The sequence below is a fragment of the Dipodomys merriami genome, unplaced genomic scaffold (genome assembly GCF_024711535.1).
Source record: "Dipodomys merriami isolate MVZ:Mamm:240054 unplaced genomic scaffold, mDipMer1.0.p SCAF_14, whole genome shotgun sequence".
Taxonomy (NCBI): Eukaryota; Metazoa; Chordata; class Mammalia; order Rodentia; family Heteromyidae; genus Dipodomys; species Dipodomys merriami.
Genome location: NW_027202715.1, coordinates 8029927 through 8048888, shown reverse-complemented (window position 1 = coordinate 8048888; position 18962 = coordinate 8029927). Strand labels below are relative to the sequence as shown.

The window sequence follows — 18962 nt, the reverse complement described above, 5'->3', positions numbered from 1 at the left end:
GGGATCGCACAGCAACAGAGACTCGGGACGCAGAGCCAAGCCCACCATGAGGCTCCAGCGAAGCTTTGAGCCCCAACCCCAGGCACACACCAGATGCTGCCAGCATGGCCTGGAGGAGTCACCCCACCAACAAGAAAACGTCAGAGAGGTGCACTGGAGGACATAGGAAAGCTCTAGAGTCCTGAATGGAGTGTGGTATCTAAAGACACATAGGAAAAGATGGACACAAAGGGGACAAAAGGCATGACCATGCCAGGGACAGCACAAAGACAGATTAGGGTCAGCAGCCCGGATTATGTCAGGATGAATCTTGGCTCTTCAACTTGCTGGACTGTGTGACCTTGGGCATGTTACTTAACCTCTCTGGGCTCTGGGTTCCTTGGGAATAAAGTGGGACTGGCATGTGTGCCTATACCCTGGGCGTCATGAACACTGAATGAGCTAAAGCGTGCAGGACACTGAGGGGGCCAGTCAGGAAGAAAACATGTCAGCCGTTTCTACAGCTGACTACCGCTGCCCACTTGCTGCCATCTTACCTGGTGCCCTGGGACATGCTGAGAGAGGAGCCACTGGGCTCAGAGATACACACTGGCCCACAACAGCTGGGCCCACACCTGTGCTATTCCTGCTCTCCTGCACTCCCACTTCATGAAGCTACTGGAGGTAGGCAATGGGCAAGGCCTGGGGGCCATTCCCCACACAGGCCCTCAGAGCTCCCAGGAATAAAGCAGTCAGCTGCGTAGCAGTGGGTCCCCTCTCCCTTCCAGGCTGCACACACTGAATTCCCTGCCACTCCCTGTAGAAACGGGAGAGAAAGCTGGGTTCTCTCACAGCTCTGAGCTTGAAGCTCCTTTGGAGTGCCTATGTGAGGCATGTGAAAGTCCTCTGTGCAGACTCCTGACCCCCAGCCACTGGGCACACAGAACCGCAGGACTAAAAACCAGCCGCTACCCAGCCCAAGGTCAAGGCCAACCAGAGCAGAGACACTGAGCCCACACCAAGCCCCTGGACACTGCCCCATCGGACTTCTGTAGCTGGATCTGACAGATAGATGGAGGGGGACAGACATGCTACAGTGGCAAACACAGGACAGGCACAGACAAGTGGATGTCCCAAAGAAATGGAGATGGAGAAAAAATTTCGCCTTCCCAGTGCCCCCTTCTGCACACCAGGCTCACTTTATCCTCCCAAGTCACTCTCTTCAAGTTCAGCTTTTCAGGACTCAGAGACCCTGATGCTCCTTGATGACAAATGGCACCTTATTTGCCATCAGAAGATGTCTGTGGATTCCAACCCAGGAGGGCTCAGGAGTGACACTGAGCAGCAGCAAGCAAATGTGCTAGAACACACACACACACACACACACACACACACACACACACACACACACACACACACACACACACACACACACACACACACACACACACACACACACACACACACACACACACACACACACACACACACACACACACACACACACACACACACACACACACCCTACCTACCTTGATGGCTTCCTTTATCTCATACACATCAAACAGGATGGGGGTCTTCATCAGAGCCAGGATTGTCTTCTCAAAGTTTCCTGAAAGTTCTGACTTCAGATCTTTGATCAAATCCTAGGGAGTCAAACAACACTATTTTGAGACTCCACAGAAGGTGACTAACGACAACAGTGGTGCACATGTGCAGGAGCCCCAACAGTGGTGGAGAGGCCTAACTTAAGGCCTTGCCCCTGACCTGTCATTTCAGAGCCTGCCAGGGTGGCTCAGCAGCCTGAAGCTGGAAAACAGCTAGATTGGAACACTAATCTACCCGGTTGTTAATACAGTTTTTATCTAAGACTCAGAAAACTTGAAGTTCAAAACACAACCTATATAGGCCTCTTCCTAAAAAGCTCTCAGGTAGCTAAACACAAACTCTTACGAGAGCTCTTATACAGCTGTCATGAGGAGGCAGGGATGGAAACTGAGGCCAGTGGGTGTGGGAGAAATGGAATGCCTCTAGTCTCAGTGAGCTGTGGTCGAGTCAGGGCTACAGAACCCAGGGTCCAGAAACCTCTCCAAGTCCCTGTACACTATAGATGCTGGGCTGCTCCCAGAGGGCACCCTCTACCTCTAACGGTGCGAGCTGGTAGGCAGAGGTCCAGGCCCACTGGGGCCCAAGGAAAAGCTGGATGAGTGGTCTGTGCTGGCCAGACCCAGAGGCCCCCCAGTCCCTACCTACCCCTCACCTTGCCATAGGCGGTCTTGAAGGACAGGAGGATCTGCTGGCGCTGCTTGTTGGAACGGCTGCCCAGGCAGTCGATGATGGCCTGCTCATCAGTCCCTGAGGAAAACAGGCCGTAGCCAGGCAAGGGTCATGGAGCCACTCCACAGCTGTGGGCTTTCCTGGCCTGGGGCATTTAGCATCTAGTTCTCTTGGGCACCCAACCATACCACCCCACCCACCACCTCTCTCACCACCATGGAAGCCACCTGAGTCCCCCATCACCACAGAAGTGGCCGGGAGATGGTCAGGGTGGGGTTTGAGTCATCCCAGGGGGACTCACCAAAGCCCTTCATGGCCTTCCGCAGGACCTCAGCATCTCGCATCGGGTCAAAGCCAGAAGCATCTGTGATGGTGCCTCGGTTTCCAAACTGCTCATAAGAGTTTTAAATCAGACTACCTGTATACCATCTCCTTCAGGTGGGAGACTACTCCACCCCCAGCCCCCAAAACACCTCTTTCTCTTGAGTTAGGGAACCTGAAGGAGCCCTAAATCAACTATAGTACAGCTGACTGTCCACCACATGTGGCACTATCTGAGTTGGTGTTCCAGCAGAGAAGGCCTGGCTCCCATGGCTGAGTGCTCCTGTGTCTCGGAGCTTCTTCAGATGATTCCTGGTGTAACAATCTACCCCATGAGCAGTCCTCCAGACTGCTAGGCCTGAGGAAAGGCAGGTTCCCAGCCTTCTGATTCTTCACACAAGTCAGAGCAGTCCTGACAGGAGGTCCTGGCTAATTCAACCTCACCACCTCCCCACGCAGGATATAGGCACCCACTCTTTCTCTGTCAGTTGCAGGACTTGAACTCAGGGCCTGGGCACTGTCCCTGGGCTTTCTTGCTCAAGGATAGCACCATACCACTTTGCACAACAGCTCCACTTCCAATTTTCTGGTGGGTTAATTGAAGATAAGAGTTTCATGGCCTTTCCTGCCTGTGCTGGCTTTGATCCATGACTCACAGATCTCAGCCTCCTGAATAGCTAGGATTACAGGCGTGAGCCATTTCACTGGCCCCCAGCCTAGGAATCCACTCTTTCTTCCTCCCTCCCTCCCCCCTCTCTTTTTCTTTCTTTTGCCAGCCCTGGGGACTTGAACTCAGGGCCTGGACACTGGCTCTGAGCTTCTTTTGCTCAAGGCTAGCACTCTTACTACTTGAGCAACAGCACGACTTCCAGGTTTTTCTGTTTATGTGATACTGAGGAATCAAACCCAGGACCCCATGCATGGTAGGCAAGCACTCTGCCGCATTCCCACATTCCCAGCCCACAGGCACCCACTCTTGACAGCAGGCAAGGCCTCCCGACTACTTGGACCAGCAGGCTTCATTCCCTGGTCCTGACCTTGGGCTAAGCTGTTGACCCTGACAGCTACACTTGTCAGCAAATTTGCACTTTCCAGACTGTTATGATTTGGATCTTAAATGCCTTCCAAAGGCACAGGTGCTGAAGGCTTGCCCCAGCCTGTGGCACTGCTGGAAGTGGTGGAACTGTTGGAGGCAGAGCCTGTTGGGGGAGCATAGCCTTGAACCAGATATTGGAAAGTGTGGCCCTGAACTGGATATTGGGCCTCCCCATATCTGCTAGATATCAGCCGTGAGATGAGCAGGTCCCTTATACTCTGCCCGCCATTGTACTGCCACAGGCACAAAGCAACCATGGTCTGTAACCATGAGCCCAAAGAAATGGTTCCTCCTTTAAGGCATTTTCTCAGATATCCACATACAGGCTAACCTGCTGCCTGGTGGCCAGTGCCCACCAGTGCTAACACAGTAAGGGAGGGAGGCAGGGAGAGAGGGGGTAAGCAGAGGAGGGAGTGGGGGCAGGGAGCCGAGGGGACCCTCTGTCTAAAAATAGTTCCGTAGCACATACCACTAGTTCTGTGCTTGGCTGGGTAACCATGACAATGAATTCTAGGCTCTGCAAATATGAGCTACTTCTTAATGAGCCAAGATCAACGCTGTAGGAACTGCCAACGACTTTCCCCACCCAAGGGGATCTTAAGAATCCTCCACAACGTGTCTGGGCAAGCACACTGAGCTGGGGGGGGCGGTGTCAGGGGGGCAGAATTCTGCTGGACACGAGGCCTGAAACCCATAGCCCAGACAGTTCTTCCTAAACACATGGTCCAGGCAGTGTATCAGGGCATCCAGCAGGGTGTTACCTGGAGAAGAAGCAGGGCAGCTCCCCAGGCCTGGGGGACAGAAGGTGTCCCTGAGAAAAGGATGCTCTTTGATAAAACAGAAAGTGGTGGCTGAAGTCCTGAGCTTTCCCTTGCCCCCACCTCCCCAGCCTTGTACTCACCGGAGCTGGGGGCACGGCAGGGGTGACACTCCCGGATCCTGAGTACCCTGGGTAGCTTGGCACTGGTTGCTGCCCTGGGGGTGGCATTGGCGACTGTCCAGGGTAGGTCATTGGCGGCTGCCCGGGGTAGGGCCCTGGGGGCTGCTGTCCAGGAGGCGGCATGGGCTGGCCTGGCACGGGGCCACCGGGGTACGGTGGGTATGAGGGCATGCCAGGGGGTGGGTTTCCTCCAGGGGGTGGGTACATGCCATATGGAGGCACGGGCTGCTGGGCAGGAGGGGGCTGCGCAAAGCCCCCAGGGGGCACTGGTGGGTAACCACCCCCGGGTGCCCCAGGGTACATGTTTGGCACATTGGCTCCTCCAAACATCCCGGACATGTTGGCTGCCTGGAAGTACACAAAACAAAGCCTAAGGCTTTGGGCCCTGCAGGGGCCAGCGGATACCATTCTTCCTCCCTGGTGAGAACCTTACAGCAGGCTTCCAGAAGCTTCATTCCAGATCAAAACCACCCACCAGGGCTGTGGCCACCAAAGGCTGCTGCATGCCCTACTGTGTGCTTAGCCTTCTTCTTCCATAGCTGACCTACTCCTCACAGTGTGTCCACCCCAATGACAGGACAATGTCAGAGATAGGGACACCTGCTCAGTGCCACCCCACCAGTGACAATTCAGTGACAGCTAACTTGGATCCTCCCTGGACCCAAACCAGAGACCCTCCAGTAGGGACACAGCCATCCCTCTCCACAGGAAAGGAAAGGGCTCATAGCTCCAGAAAGCTCAGGGCAGACCTACAATAGCATCATACAACTTTATTAGTGGCCATCTCAGCAGCAAATGCTCAAGTGGACTAGAAACTTGAATCCTCAGGAGGCCTCTTATGGCCTTGTGACACCTGGGCCCACCATTTTCCTCTCTCCTCTTCAGTCATGTGAGCTTCCTCACTGTCCCTCCACACCTCAGGGCAGGGGAATTCAGGGTATTGCACTGCACACGTGCACCCGTGCACACGTGCGCGCGCACACACACACACACACACACACACACACACACACACACACACACACACACACACACACACACACACACACACACACACACACACACACACACACACACACACACACACACACACAACATGGCTCAGGGTCTTATCTCAGCCCTCCTGACCCCTATCTCCAAAATCCTAGCCCCAGCCAGGTGCTGGTGGCTCACGCCTATAATCCTAGCTACTCAGGAGGCTGAGATCTGAGAAGCATGGGTTCAAAGCCAGCCTGGGCAGAAAAATCTGAGAGGCTCTTATTTCCCATTAACCACCAAAAAGCCAGAAGAGGAGATGTGGGTCAAATGGTTGAGTGTTAGCCTTGAATAAAAAAGCTAAGGGACAGTGCTTAGGCCCTGAGTTCAAGCCCCAGGGCCCTGTCCCACAAAACCCTTATCCATGTCTCCCTGCATCATTCCTCCCTACCCCCTGCCCTTCTCTTCCCCCTGCCTTCTTGTTCCCACAGCATCCACACACAGTGCCAAGACCCAGGCGATGTGTTTTTATCTGTGTGTTTTTCCCACAATAACTGCACAAGGGCCAAGAGTTTTACTTGTCCTCTTCACCTATCCCCAGCGTTACAAAATGCACTGTTTTAAAAAATAAAAGCATGTTTGTTCAAGCTACTTGCTGTATGTTCACACAGTACTAACCAGAGTAGCCATGTATGTGTCACACACGTGGGCACGTGCACACGCACACACACACACACATGGACAGTTGTACATAGCACATCTGACTTTGAGGGACTGGCCCAATGCGATCCTTTCCCCTAATTTTACAGACAGAGAAACCTAGGCCTGGAGAAGGATGGAGGGTAGGCAGCCACCTGGTGAAAACTCTGATTCACTCAGTACACTCTACACTCTCGTGAACACACAGGAGACACCTTGGAGGCAGCGGCCTTGATCCCTCTGGTCATGCAGTGAGGGCTCGGGGCAGCCTCAGAGCGGCTGGACTCACCATTCCTGAGTAGTCCTGGTTAAACTGCCCTGCATAGCTGGCCACATTATCCAGGCCAATGGGGGGCATGTTGGGCGGGGGGTAGGCAGCACTTCCCCAGGCACCTCCACCTGAAAGCAACATCAAATCTGTCAGCTCCTTCCATCCATCCCTGAGTTGACAGAGAAAAGGCAGAGATTCGGGTTCCAGGGGGGGTGGAGTCAGGAAAGCAGACAATCAGAGCTTCAGATCAGCATTAATACCACACAGAAACTCTAGGACAAGAGGGTCAGAGGAGAGGAGAGGAGGCCTTTGCCCATTCCAGGAAGCAAGATGGGCTTGGCCCATGGTGGGGTACAGAGGGCAGAAAGGGCTCTGTCCTCCCCTCATCTTGGAATGTGAGGACAGATGCAAGGACAGGTCACCCTCGGTGCACGGTGAGTCTGTGACATTGATAGAGATGGTGGGTAAAAGAGACACCCACTGTCATCCATAGAAGCACAGTAAAAGGCAGCCCTGAGAAGCTGCCCTGACACACAGCAGGGCCAGCTATGTGTGATGGGCAGGGCTCTCAGCTACTCTAGGCTATCCCTGCAGACAGGGAGGGCAGTGGTTAATGGGGGCCCGGAATTGCTACCATGAGTACTGAGCAAGCACACCCCTGTGCAGAGCCTGGCTGGGGCCCAAGGAGCACCTATGATGCTGCCACTGAGACCAACATCATGGCTGTTACTGGCCTGACGCCTGCCTGGGCAGCCTCCGATCCACTCTGCAGCTCAGGATCTTAGTGTCAAAGAAATGGACAAAGGTTAGGGGTCTGCAGGAGTGGCTGGCACAGCTTAAACTCCCTCAGACAAGATCCTTACAAAGACTCTCATCCCCAAAGCTTCATATTCCTTCCCAAATAAGGCTTGGGACCAAACATCATTCAAGAAAATGAGAGGCCAGGCACCAGTAGCTCATGACTGTAATCCTAAACTACTCAGGAGGCTGAGATCTGAGGATCATGGTTCAAAGCCAACCCCAGGTAAGAAAGTCCATGAGACTCTCATCTCCAATTAACCACCAAAAAGCCTCAAGTAGAGCTGTGGCCCAAATGGTAGAGTGCTAGCCTTGAGGAAAAACAAAATGAAACAAACAAACACCTCAGGGAAAGTGCCCAGGCCTAAGCACAAGGCCTGGTACCAGGTCTTGAACATACATATACACTTACACACAAAATTAAAGGGAGAAGACAGGACAGGATCTCTGGGTACCCACCCAGGTGGAACTTCTTTCTCCACCACATAAGGCTCCTAACAGTGGCAGGGACATCTGATGCCTGGCATCCATCTGCCTCTTAGAAGAGGGATCTGCCCGCTGCAGCACCATGCCCCTCAGCACAGAGTGAAAGGGACAACTAAAGTGTTTGTGGGAGATGCTGCTGGAGGTTTTGGCTGCTGATCAGTATCAGGGACAGCTCAGTGGGGGAGAGATCTTTGAAGCCACTTTGCAAATAACAAGTCGTCTCAGAACACTTGGAGGCTGTCCACTGCTGTCGCCTGATGAGGCAGGAGATCCAGTTCTAGCCTGGCCTGAGGCTTTCCAGAACCAGTGAGACCCAGTCTCTCCTGCCCCTGCCTTCACTGGGAAGGTCTTGCACTTTCTCTGGAGAGAATAAGGAGTCAGGAACTCTGGCTCTACCCTCCTCCACCTTAACCTCCCCAGAGCCTCTTACCTGGTGCAGCTGGAGGGTAACCACCAGAAGGTGGGGGATAGCCTGGGTAGCTCATGGTTAGACCTGGAAGGGAAGAAGAAGAAGCCCACTCAGTCTCTGCCCAGAGCCCTCACCACCCAGGTTTCTGGTACCTGCTTCTCAGAAGCACAGCTCCACAATCACCCAACTGTGGGCTTGTCTTACCCCAAGCAAGCCACACTGGCCTGCATCCTATGGGCCTTCCAGCTAGGACTTCTGGGCCAAGACCCACCTCTAAGGGCCCATGAGTCCCCACTAACCAGAAGCCTATAGTTTTCCTGGGGAACCCCTCAGCCAGGCTGCACTCCACTCACTGCCAAGGACACAGCTGCATGTCTGGACCTGTTCTCCGACAGCAGCTGCCAGAGAATGCAGAGCCTCACTCCCCATCTGCTTCACATCTTTCCGTGTGCTCACCATCCCTATCCAGAGGACTCTGTCTCCCAGCACCCATCTACAGACCCCTGACTAGCCACCACCATGCCCATATGGGACCTGATACCAAGCCACACTTTGCAGCCTCCAACTTCCTGTGCATCAGGTAATGGAATCTGGGTCAGGAATGAAATCACTACTCCCGGAACAAGAAGGGCCTTCAGCAGAGCCTGAGGGGTTATCTGCTGCAGGGTCTGAATTCAGACAGTTGAGGCAGCTCCCAGACAGTATGAGAAAGACTTACTTGGGAGTTTGGATGCTAAAGGAAGGAGAGGGCCTGGGACCCAGGGCAGCAGTCCCTGCTCTTACCAATCAGAAGATATACCCAGGACCAAGTGAGAGTGCATGGGGAAGCCTGTGGCCTCCCCTGCTGCAGTCCCAGAGCACCCCCTTCCTCTCACACATCGCCATCCTCAGATGGCACCGGGTCTCAGAATCACCCAAGGGATTGGTCATACACTCTGAGCTCTGTGTTTTCTGGGCTTCTTGGTCAGCAGAACCAGAATTTGCATTCAGAACAAGTTCCCAGGTGATAGCACTTTGAGAACCACTCTCTAGACACCACCTCCCACAAGATTCTAGTTGTTATCCATCTCTCCCTTGAAGAACTGGGCCTGTGAATGGAGCTGAAAGACCTGGTCCTCACAGGTAGGCCCGGCACTACATGCATGTTCATTTGTTCTGAGCAGTGGGTCCAGTGGCCTTGGAGTGAACCAGCAGAGCAACCTTACACAGCTGACTGAGGTTCCCCATTGGGCTGGCCAGGTAAGCTGTCAGCAGAGCCCGATAGTGGGTCTAGCCTCACCAGCCTCAAAGCCCACAGGCAGCCTGGGGGTGTGAATGCAGGAGGAGCAGGGCAGCCTGAGCACCCACTGTCCCTGGTACCTGCCTCTCTGTAAAACTACAGGCCGGACTTCAATTTCATCTGAGCCAAGGATTAAGAAGCAGCACCAAACCCCAAAGACATAGAAATAAATTTCTAAAAGCTTGTTGATGGAACAATAACAACAACAACCAAGGAAATAACATGAGAACTAGAAAATAATCAACTGAGGGGAAAAAATGTATAACAACAAAACTGATAAACACTAGAGAAGTTGCAAAAAAAAAGAATGGAAGATTCACCTTCACCAACATGCCGAAGGATCGATGCTAAAATGAGAAAAGACACATCTCTTGACCCAACAATTCTGCTTAAGTTATTTCTGGTCACACTTAGGCTATGTGAAATGAGGAACTGGGTTTTGCTGTGGCAGAAAACCCCCTGGAGCCAACATCTGGTAAGTACAACACAACAGCTCCCACAGTGCAGATGGAGCCCTATGGGAGTTCCTGTCATTTCCCTTTCCTGGGCTCTGCCTGAGCTCCATTGCTGTTGTCAAAATTGGCCAACTCTGCATAAGAGGTGAAAAAAAAAAAAACCATTATTAATCAAGATGCAAACTGTGTATATACTAACATAACAAAAAAGTGAGACAGCAGACACACATAACGAAGCGGAACCTGGGTCCATGCATACAAAGACCACCCTGAATGATAAGCAAGACACTGGGTAACACTGGTGGCCTCACAGGGGGAGAGAGGACCGAGTGACCTTCACTCTGGTTAGGTCTCACTCTCTTCATTTCATGTGCTCCTAATTAAAAAAAAAAAAAAAACTACCTTGTAGAAAAAGCTCAATTCAAACAGGCAGGTCTGGCCACACTTGGGGCTACCCCTCCCATCTCGGGTGGTCTTGGCTGTTTTTCCAAGATTAAAATAACTCACACAGGGTCCATTCAGCTCCCAACAGTCCCACCCAGACCTGAAAGGACAGGAGACATAGGTGGGGCAGCCCACACACAGGATGGCCCTCATTGCTGGAAGGGCATTCAAGGAGCTTCCTGTCAAGAGTAGGGTTTATATCCAGGAAAGAACTCTGCCCTGGAGACCCCTGGGCTGGAGAATCCCACTGCAGACCCTAGTCCTGAGTTGGAGTCCTCCCTTCTCCCAAAGATACCACTTCCAGCCTTCCCCCTTTCAGAAAAGAACAGGCTCACTTTTTCTCAACTATTTCCCACCTGGATTACTTTCCAGCCTATGCCCAACTCTTTTTCTCTCTCTGATCTCTTCAGAACCAAATTCCCAATGTGTAGCCTGAGGGAGAGGATCTTGTCACAGCCCCCCTTCCTCCACATTGCCTGGGAGAAGAAGCCCTATATGGATTCCTGCTAAATTTCCCCTTGGATCTAGCTTGAGACCTCTTGTGATTCTTACCAACATCAAATGCCTTAGTTCTCTCTCAGCTCTGTTCCTGAACCACTGATTTGGTTAGCATGGCATTTGTGTTCTTCTAAGTAGCTGACATAAAAAGGCCAACAGCCGGGTGTGTCAGTGGCTCATACCTATAATCCTAGTTACTAAGGAAGCTGAGACCTAAGGATCATAGTCTGAAGCCAGCCAGGGCAGGAAAGTCTGTGAAACTTTTATCTCCAATTAATCACCGAAAAGCTGGAAATGGAGCTGTGGCTCTGATAACAGAGTGCTAGACTTGAGCAAAAAATCTAAGGGATAGTTCCCAGGCCCTGAGTGTAAGCCCCTAGACCAGCCCCCTCCAAAAAATTAAAAATAAAGTCAAGAGCTTCCCCAAGGGCACTAGCCAGAGTCCCACATACAGAAATCTAGAATGCTATATTGAGACAAAATGTAAAAATATCTAAAAGAGAGCTACAGTCCCTGCCCTCAGCCATCCCAAAGCACAGTGGGGAGCCTCATCTTTGTAGGAAGCAAAGACAGCTCCAGCCAGCAGCAAATCCCAGTATGGACCACAGGTACATGGAGACCATGAAATGTCTTCTCAATGCTGCTGTGAACCTAGAACCACGGATACAACAAACAAACAAAAAGAAAGACCCCCCCCTTTTTTTTTAAGTATGTGAGTGGTTTATACCTACAATTCTAGCTACTTAGGAGGTAGAGATTTGAAGACTGCAGTTTGAAGCCAGCCCAGACAGGAAAACTCATAAGATTCTTATGTCTAATTAACCACCAAAATAAAAAGCCAGAAGTAGAGCTGTGGCTCAAGTGTTAAAGCACCAGCCTTGAGCAAAAGCCTAAGGGCCTTGAATTCCAGCCCCAGCACTGGCACCATAAGTAAATAAGTGAATGGAATTGGGAGAGTCAGGGCAGTGATGGTGTCCAGTGCCACCTGAGAAGCATCCGTTCCCCAGAACAACCAGACTAAGATCAGTCTCAGTTTATGAATGGTACAATGTCTATTTTAGTGTCATGGTGGTTATTTTAACATGGTCTGTATATACGTTTTTTATTTTTATTTTTTTATTTAATTGTGAAAATACCGTACAGAGGGGTTACAATTGCATGGGCAAGGTAATGAGTACATTTCTTATCAAGCATTGTAGCCTCCTCCTTTGTTTCCCCTTCCCATCCCTTCCCATCTTCCCCCCCCAACCCCTGTATATACGATTTTTATGAGGTATGTGTTTTTGTTTTTGTTTTTTTTTTACAGTAAAGGCAATTTACAGAGGGGTTACAGTTACATACGTGAGGCCTTGAGTACACTTCTTTTGAACAGTGTCACCCTTCCCTCATTTTTCCGGTTTTTTTCCCTCCCAACTCCCCTTCCCCCAACATAGTGTCTAGTGAGTATCACTGCTGAATTTGTTCACCCTTTGTCCCACTGTTTCTGTGTATATATGATTTCAATTTGCCTTAGATTAAAAAATTTTGAAGTATCCAGACACATTATAGGGAAATTCAATGCGAGCAGAAAGACACAAAGTTCCTATATCCTCAACCTTTGTCTAAAAGCCACCAGCTAATGTAGTCTGAGTCACGCACACGTGTGCATGTGCACACACACACAGTTACAAATACATTTGTATGTATGCTCACATAGATGCATGCTCACTTATACGTGCAACCAATGTAATCATAAATGAGATTCTTTGCTTCCCAGTAGGAAGCAGGCTCTACTGTATGGCCTGAGTAATGCTGGGATACGATGAACCACACATTTACACACTTGTGGGGCTCAGGCTTTAGCTGTGGGCCTGTACTCACTCTGGCTCAGGTCAGAAGCAGGCTGATCTGTGAACACCTACCCAGCTGGTGCTGGAGGACTGGTAGATGTGCATGAACCCACCCCCCCACTCGAGTCACAGCAAGGGAACAAGATTCGCAAAGAAAAAAACACTATTGTTTTGGTTTTCCTTTCAGTCCACATTCCTATCCTAGCTGCAGTGCCTCTTGGCCCTGTTTGGGGAGAGGAAGTTGTCCTGAGCTGCTCTGGGCAGCTCATGCCACATGCCCCCTTGGGGATATCTGGGTGCTCTGGGTCACGTGGAGTGGGAGAGGAGCAGAAGACAGGTGTGAGCAGGAGCCTGAAGTAGGACAGGAATGTGCACATGAGGCACAGCCCTACACATCTCAGCAGCAAGTCTCAGTGAGAGACCCAGGGCAGGCTTTCCCTCCTCCCAAGAGATGGGGCTCTCCCCTTGCCCTGCTCTTCCTTCCTCTGGGATCTAGAAAAAGATTCCTTTGGGTACACACCACACACACACACACGCACACACACACACGCACACACACACACGCACACACACGCACGCACACGCACGCACACGCACACACATGCACACGTGCGCGCACTCACACACACACACACAGTTCACACTGGATAGGATCCTGAAGACCCTCTGCTTCCCCCATCCCTCAGTGTTATAGCTAAAATACTCCCAGGGCAGGCTTGCTCAGGTCCCAGGCTCTCAAAGGGAGCAGCAGGAGCCAGCCTTGGATGGACCAGGTAAAGACCAATGGCCTGGATGCCAAGGAGTAAACCATGTCCAGAGGCAGTGATCAGCACTAACTGGCGCTTTTTACAACCCTTTATTACAGACATCACACACCAAAGAGACCAGAGCCATAAATCCTCAGCTTCACCAAAGGTCACCACAAGGCTAGTCTTGATTCAGCAGACCCCACCCTCTCCCCTGTATACCTTATGATAAAGAAATCCTCAACGGTGCATATTATTTCATCTGTAGTGGGTTTTTTTGTTTTGTTTTATTGGTCGTGGGGCTTGAACTCTGGGCCTGGGTGCTGTCCCTGTGCTCTTCAGCTCAAGGCGAGCGCTCTACCGCTTCAGCCACAGTGCTACTTCCGGTTTTCTAGTAGTTTATTAGAGATAAGAGTCTCATGGACTTTCCTGCCCATGCTAGCTTTGAACCGAGATCCTCAGATCTCAGCCTCCTGAGTAGCTAGGATTACAGGTGTGAGCCACCTGCGCCCAGTTTCATCTGTAGTTTTTCTGATCCTTTTCTCCCTCTCCCTCTCTCCCTTCTTCTCCCCCCTCTCTCTTCACCTACCCCTCCCCCCCCCCATTTTTCCAGTACTGGGGACTGGACTCACGGTTTTAAACTTGTTAGGCAAGTGCCTTGCCACATATGCTTTTCCTCCAAATCCTTTTGCTTTGAGTTTGTTTTTCCTGTAAGGTCTCATGCTTCTTTCTGGATTGGCCTTGGATCACAATCTTCTACTGCTGCCTCCTACGTAGCTGGGATCACAGGTGTGTGCCACCATGCCTGAACCTTATCTATCATCTTTCATCTCTCCAACTGTTATGAAATTTAAACACACACACACCCCTAATAGTTGGATCTCCAGGATAGCACCCAGCTTCCATGCAACACAGGCGCTGGAGTGTCTCAGGAAAATGGGAGCTTGGGGTACTTGGAGGGGGCACCTATCAGCCCCAAGGATCCCGGAAACCAGCCCTCCCAAGACTTTTGCGTCCCTGGACCAGAGAGTTCTCGCTGAGTGGCACTGTCCGTCCCACATCTAGTATTTGTATTACTCGGTGTCTGGTTTAACATGTACTCCATAAACAGACTGAATGAGAGGATGAATGAAGGCCCAGAGTTCAGCCTGTATGCTGGCTGGCAGCTGACTGAACTGACACAGGCATGACATTTCATGTCCTGTCACCTCCATTTTTCCCTTTAAATTTCTTCCCTTGCCTGTTCCTAAGCCCACATAAGGGTCACAATAGAGGTGCCCTGCATGTACAGGGCAAGAATAACACAATGGGCACATTTTTAAGTGCAAGGCTCTTAGCAAGGATAAGCTCCTCCAATAAGCAATTTTGCTTCTGCAGAGCACAAGCCCCTAAAGGCAGCCACTGGGCCTCTGGGCACACATAAGCTAAGTCTGCAGGCCCCAGGTCTGTTCTTGTTCACTGTAAACATGCTTACACCAGCCTCTGCCCCCAAGTCTTGCTCAGGACTGACCTGGAAGCCAACCCAGCTTGCCAAGCTAAAACAGGTGGTGTGACTTGCAGCTTGGTGCTGCCTGACCTTAACTCGACATGCTGTAAGTTACCAGGTGCATAGTTCAAAAGAAATTAACTGGGCATGGTGGCTTATGCCTGTAATCCTAGCTACTCAGGAGACTGAGCTCTGAAGACTGTGGTTCAACGCTAGCTAGGGCAAGAAATTCCATGAGACTCTTACCTCTAATTAACTACTAAAATTTCCAGAAGTGGACCTGATTCATCTAGCTGAATGGGAAGTGTAAATAGAAGAATCAGAACATAATGAAGGTAAAAAGGGCTGAGGGCATGGCTCAAGAAGTAGAATGCCTGTCTAGCACTGTAAGGCCCGAAGTTTAACTCCTAGCGCTGCAAAAAAGAGAGAGGAGAGAGAGAGACAGAGATAGAGACAGGGAGACTAGCTGTCCTAGTTTACAAATGCTAACAACCACACATGGTTCTGTACTGCAACTAATTCCTCTTCTCCTTCAAGAAACTAACAATTCACAGTAACAAAATGAAAAGCTCCGAGAAGTCCTGTAACAAAGAAGCCTACTTAACTCTGCCCTCAAGTTACCCAAACTCAGAAGGCCATCCTAATAGTCACCATTTAACCAATAATTGCTAAGCGCCAGGCACAGCATTAGGAACTTTACAGAGAATTTAACTTTACAACAAGTACTAACATAAATATCCTCTTAATACAGAGGAAGCAGAGGCTACAGTAGTGAATGGCAGAGACAGGACTCAAGCCCAAGCAGTCAGACTCAAAGCCAGGTCCTTCACCACCACTTCACTCTTCACACAGGCCCACCATCCTCAGGAACATGAGCTCAAGAGTGGGTTTAGAAATGCTGATGTGAGCTGGGCACCAGGGGCTCACGCCTGTAATCCTAGCTACTCAGGAGGCTGAGATCTGAGGATCATGGTTCAAAGCCAGTCCGAGCAGGAAAGTCCATGAGACTCTTATCTCCAATTAACCCTTAGAAACCAGAAGTGGCATTGTAGCTCAAGTGGTAGAGCGCTCGCCTTGAGCTGAAGAGCGCAGGGATAGTGCCCAAGTCCAGAGTTCAAGCCCCACAACAGACAAAAAAAAAAAAAAAAATGCTGATGTGCTGCAACAGAATGGATCTGGAATCAGAACACAACTGGTAATTACATCCAATTGTCAAGGGTGTGACCCTGTCCATCCTAAGGCAGTGGAGGGTAGAAGGGAACACACGGACTCTGAAGCCAGCCGGGTTTCATCCACCTCTGCTTGCTATTACAACTGTGTGGTCTTGGCAGGTTACTTTACTCTTTGGGCCTTAAATTTCCCACATCTGTAAAATGGAAGTAGTAACAGTTGAATAGCAAGATTATTCTCATTGTTTTATTTAAGCTCTCATTGTTTGGGCTTCCACAATACAAAAATGCAAATAGAATGGGGGATCCCAGGACATTTGATAATGCTCAGGATGAGAACTGTGGGGAGGGAAAAGGCAGGTGTGAAGCTGAGAAGAAGAATGAAAGGTAGAAGACAGGAAGAGTGATGCTATGCCTGATTCTAGAAGTCCCCTAAAGGCCCATGTGTCAAGGCTGTGTCCCAAGCTTTGCGCTAGTGGGAGGCAGTGGAAACTTTAAGAGGTGGGACCTACTGGGGGGCCTTAGGTCACTGAGGTTGATGGCCAGAAGGAGATATTGGGACCTTGGCCCCTCCTCTTTCACTCTTTCGCTGTCTGGCTGCCAGGAGATGAAAAACTCACTTCCTGACATGATATGCTACCTTCCAAAGCAACAGGACCAATAGATTACAGACAGAATCTCTGGAACTGTGAGCCAAAAGGAGCCTTTTCTTCCAAGTTAATTGATTTCAGGTGTTTTGTTAAAGTAATAGAAAGCTAATATAATGGAGTACACTGGTCTTGGGCATGTTCAGTTTTCAAACACCAACAGACGATTGTCTGTGTTTTCTTTTTATTTCCTCAATGTATGAGTGTCTCTGTCAAGTTCCAGGCGCAGGGGCCCAGTAGAGGCAGGAGAAACACCTCTGAAAGGCTTTTGGGAAAGGTAGGCTTCCGAAGGAAGGAAGCACCAGAGCAGAGAAGGTTCCACTTCTCCTGGACACCCAGCCTTGAACTCAGTTCTGCAAATCACACCATCGCATAACTCTTTCCTCCAGCAAGCAAGCCCTGTCACTCCAAACACACAAAACAGGCACCCAGAGCACCAACACTCAGTACCATGCCAACCTCAAGTCAGACTTCTAGGGCTGGAAGAAGGCAAGCACAAATCTGGAGTCAGTCAGTGTTGGGCTGCAATTCAGAATAGGGTTTGGACATGACGTGTCCCCCCAAAATGCTGAATATATGAAAGATGCCCCCAGCTGGTGGCACTATTTTGAGAGGTTCTGGAACCTTAGGAGATGATACACTGCTGGAGAAATTAGGTCACTGGAAGAGGTGGTCCTTGGAGAGCTGTTACCCTTAGCCACTTCCTGTTACCTTCTGCCCCACTTCCTGTCTGCCATGATGTCAACTGCTCTATTCTGCCCATGCTCCCACAGCCATGATGTCCAGAAACATGGAGTCAAATTACCAGACTCTGAACTCTCCTCCTAAACCATGAGCCAAAAGAAATCCTTTCTCCTTTAAGTTGTTTCCGTCAGGTATTTCTTCACAGTAACATAAAAGTAGCTAATTCTGAAAAACGGCCCAACTAAGATTTTTATGGCAGGCAATAAGCAGTGGCAGAAAAAGCCCCCTAGCCAAACCTAACTCCACGGTGTGATCAGAAATGCTGGAGATTAAAGATCTGTACCCTCTCCCCAACCCCCAACCCCCAGTCACATCCGTGGAATCTTAAACCCTGGTATGGTGGGATCAGGAGCCGAACTGGGGCCTCTCGAAGGAGATTAGGTATCAAGGGTAGTGTGGAAGGGTAGAATGGAATTAGTGCCCAGCGAAATCACTATGTGAGAACTCAGTGAGGAGATGCCATGAACAGACCCCAAAAGCAGCCCCTCACCACACACTGAGCCTTCTGACACCTTGATCTTGGATTTCTAGCCTCTACAACTGTAAGCAATACATTTCTGTTGTTTAAACCACCCCAGCCTATGGTCATCTGTTATAGCAGCCTGAACGGACTGAGACACAACCTAGACCAACACACACACACACACACACACACACACACACACACACACACACACACACAGATGGTAATGGCGCACAAGTCCCACAAGTGTCCCAGCACACACACACACACACACACACACACACACACACACACACACACACACACACACACACACACACACACACACACACAGATGGTAATGGAGCACAAGTCCCACAAGTGTCCCAGCCCTCCATGATGTCAAATCTCTCCACCTGAGACAGGATAACTTGAGGAAATGAAACCTGGTAAGGCAACTCAGAAATATGGTATTTAGAAACATATAAATGCCCTCTTTGCTTCAAAGTGAGACAACAGAATGCATTCCTTCCTGAGGGATGCATTTCTCACTCCAAGAATGATCACTTGTCTGACAGGATAATATGCCTTCCTGAGAAAAATGCTTCCCCAAAACTTAAGCAACCTATTCTACCAAAATGCAGATAACAGAGTGCCTTCCTTATCTCAAGGATAAGGATCTGTTTTATGGCAAGATGCATTCCTACCTGGAAGAAATGCCCCTAAAACATCCAGAAACTCAGAAAGTAAGATCAGAAGTGATAAAAGCAAAGATAAACACCTAGCTTTGCATAACTTTGAAGCCAGATCCCCTCTGCCTCTACCATATAAATACCCCTCACAGCCAAGGAGCTGATGTCTCTCTCTCATCTCTCTTTGAGAGCATCCACACTCTGTTAAGAGTGTGCCTCTGATCTTCTGTTTGTCTGTCTGCTTTTTGTCTGCTTGCTTAGTCACTCCATCAAGTTTTCT

At 50.2% G+C, this 18962-nt stretch overlaps 1 protein-coding gene across 2 annotated transcripts in view; it reads right to left on the bottom strand.

Moving 5' to 3' along the window:
- Window positions 1-18962, bottom strand: part of Anxa11 (annexin A11) — a 46475-nt gene that overhangs the window by 9046 nt on the left and 18467 nt on the right. For both annotated transcript variants that reach the window (XM_070020712.1, XM_070020711.1), the window contains 6 exons: window positions 8273-8335; window positions 6577-6686; window positions 4575-4961; window positions 2558-2645; window positions 2240-2334; window positions 1512-1625 (listed from right to left, as the gene is read on the bottom strand). In XM_070020712.1, the coding sequence (XP_069876813.1) occupies window positions 1512-1625; window positions 2240-2334; window positions 2558-2645; window positions 4575-4961; window positions 6577-6686; window positions 8273-8327 (849 nt within the window). In that variant the 5' untranslated portion in view covers window positions 8328-8335. The remainder of the gene's footprint in view (window positions 1-1511; window positions 1626-2239; window positions 2335-2557; window positions 2646-4574; window positions 4962-6576; window positions 6687-8272; window positions 8336-18962) is intronic.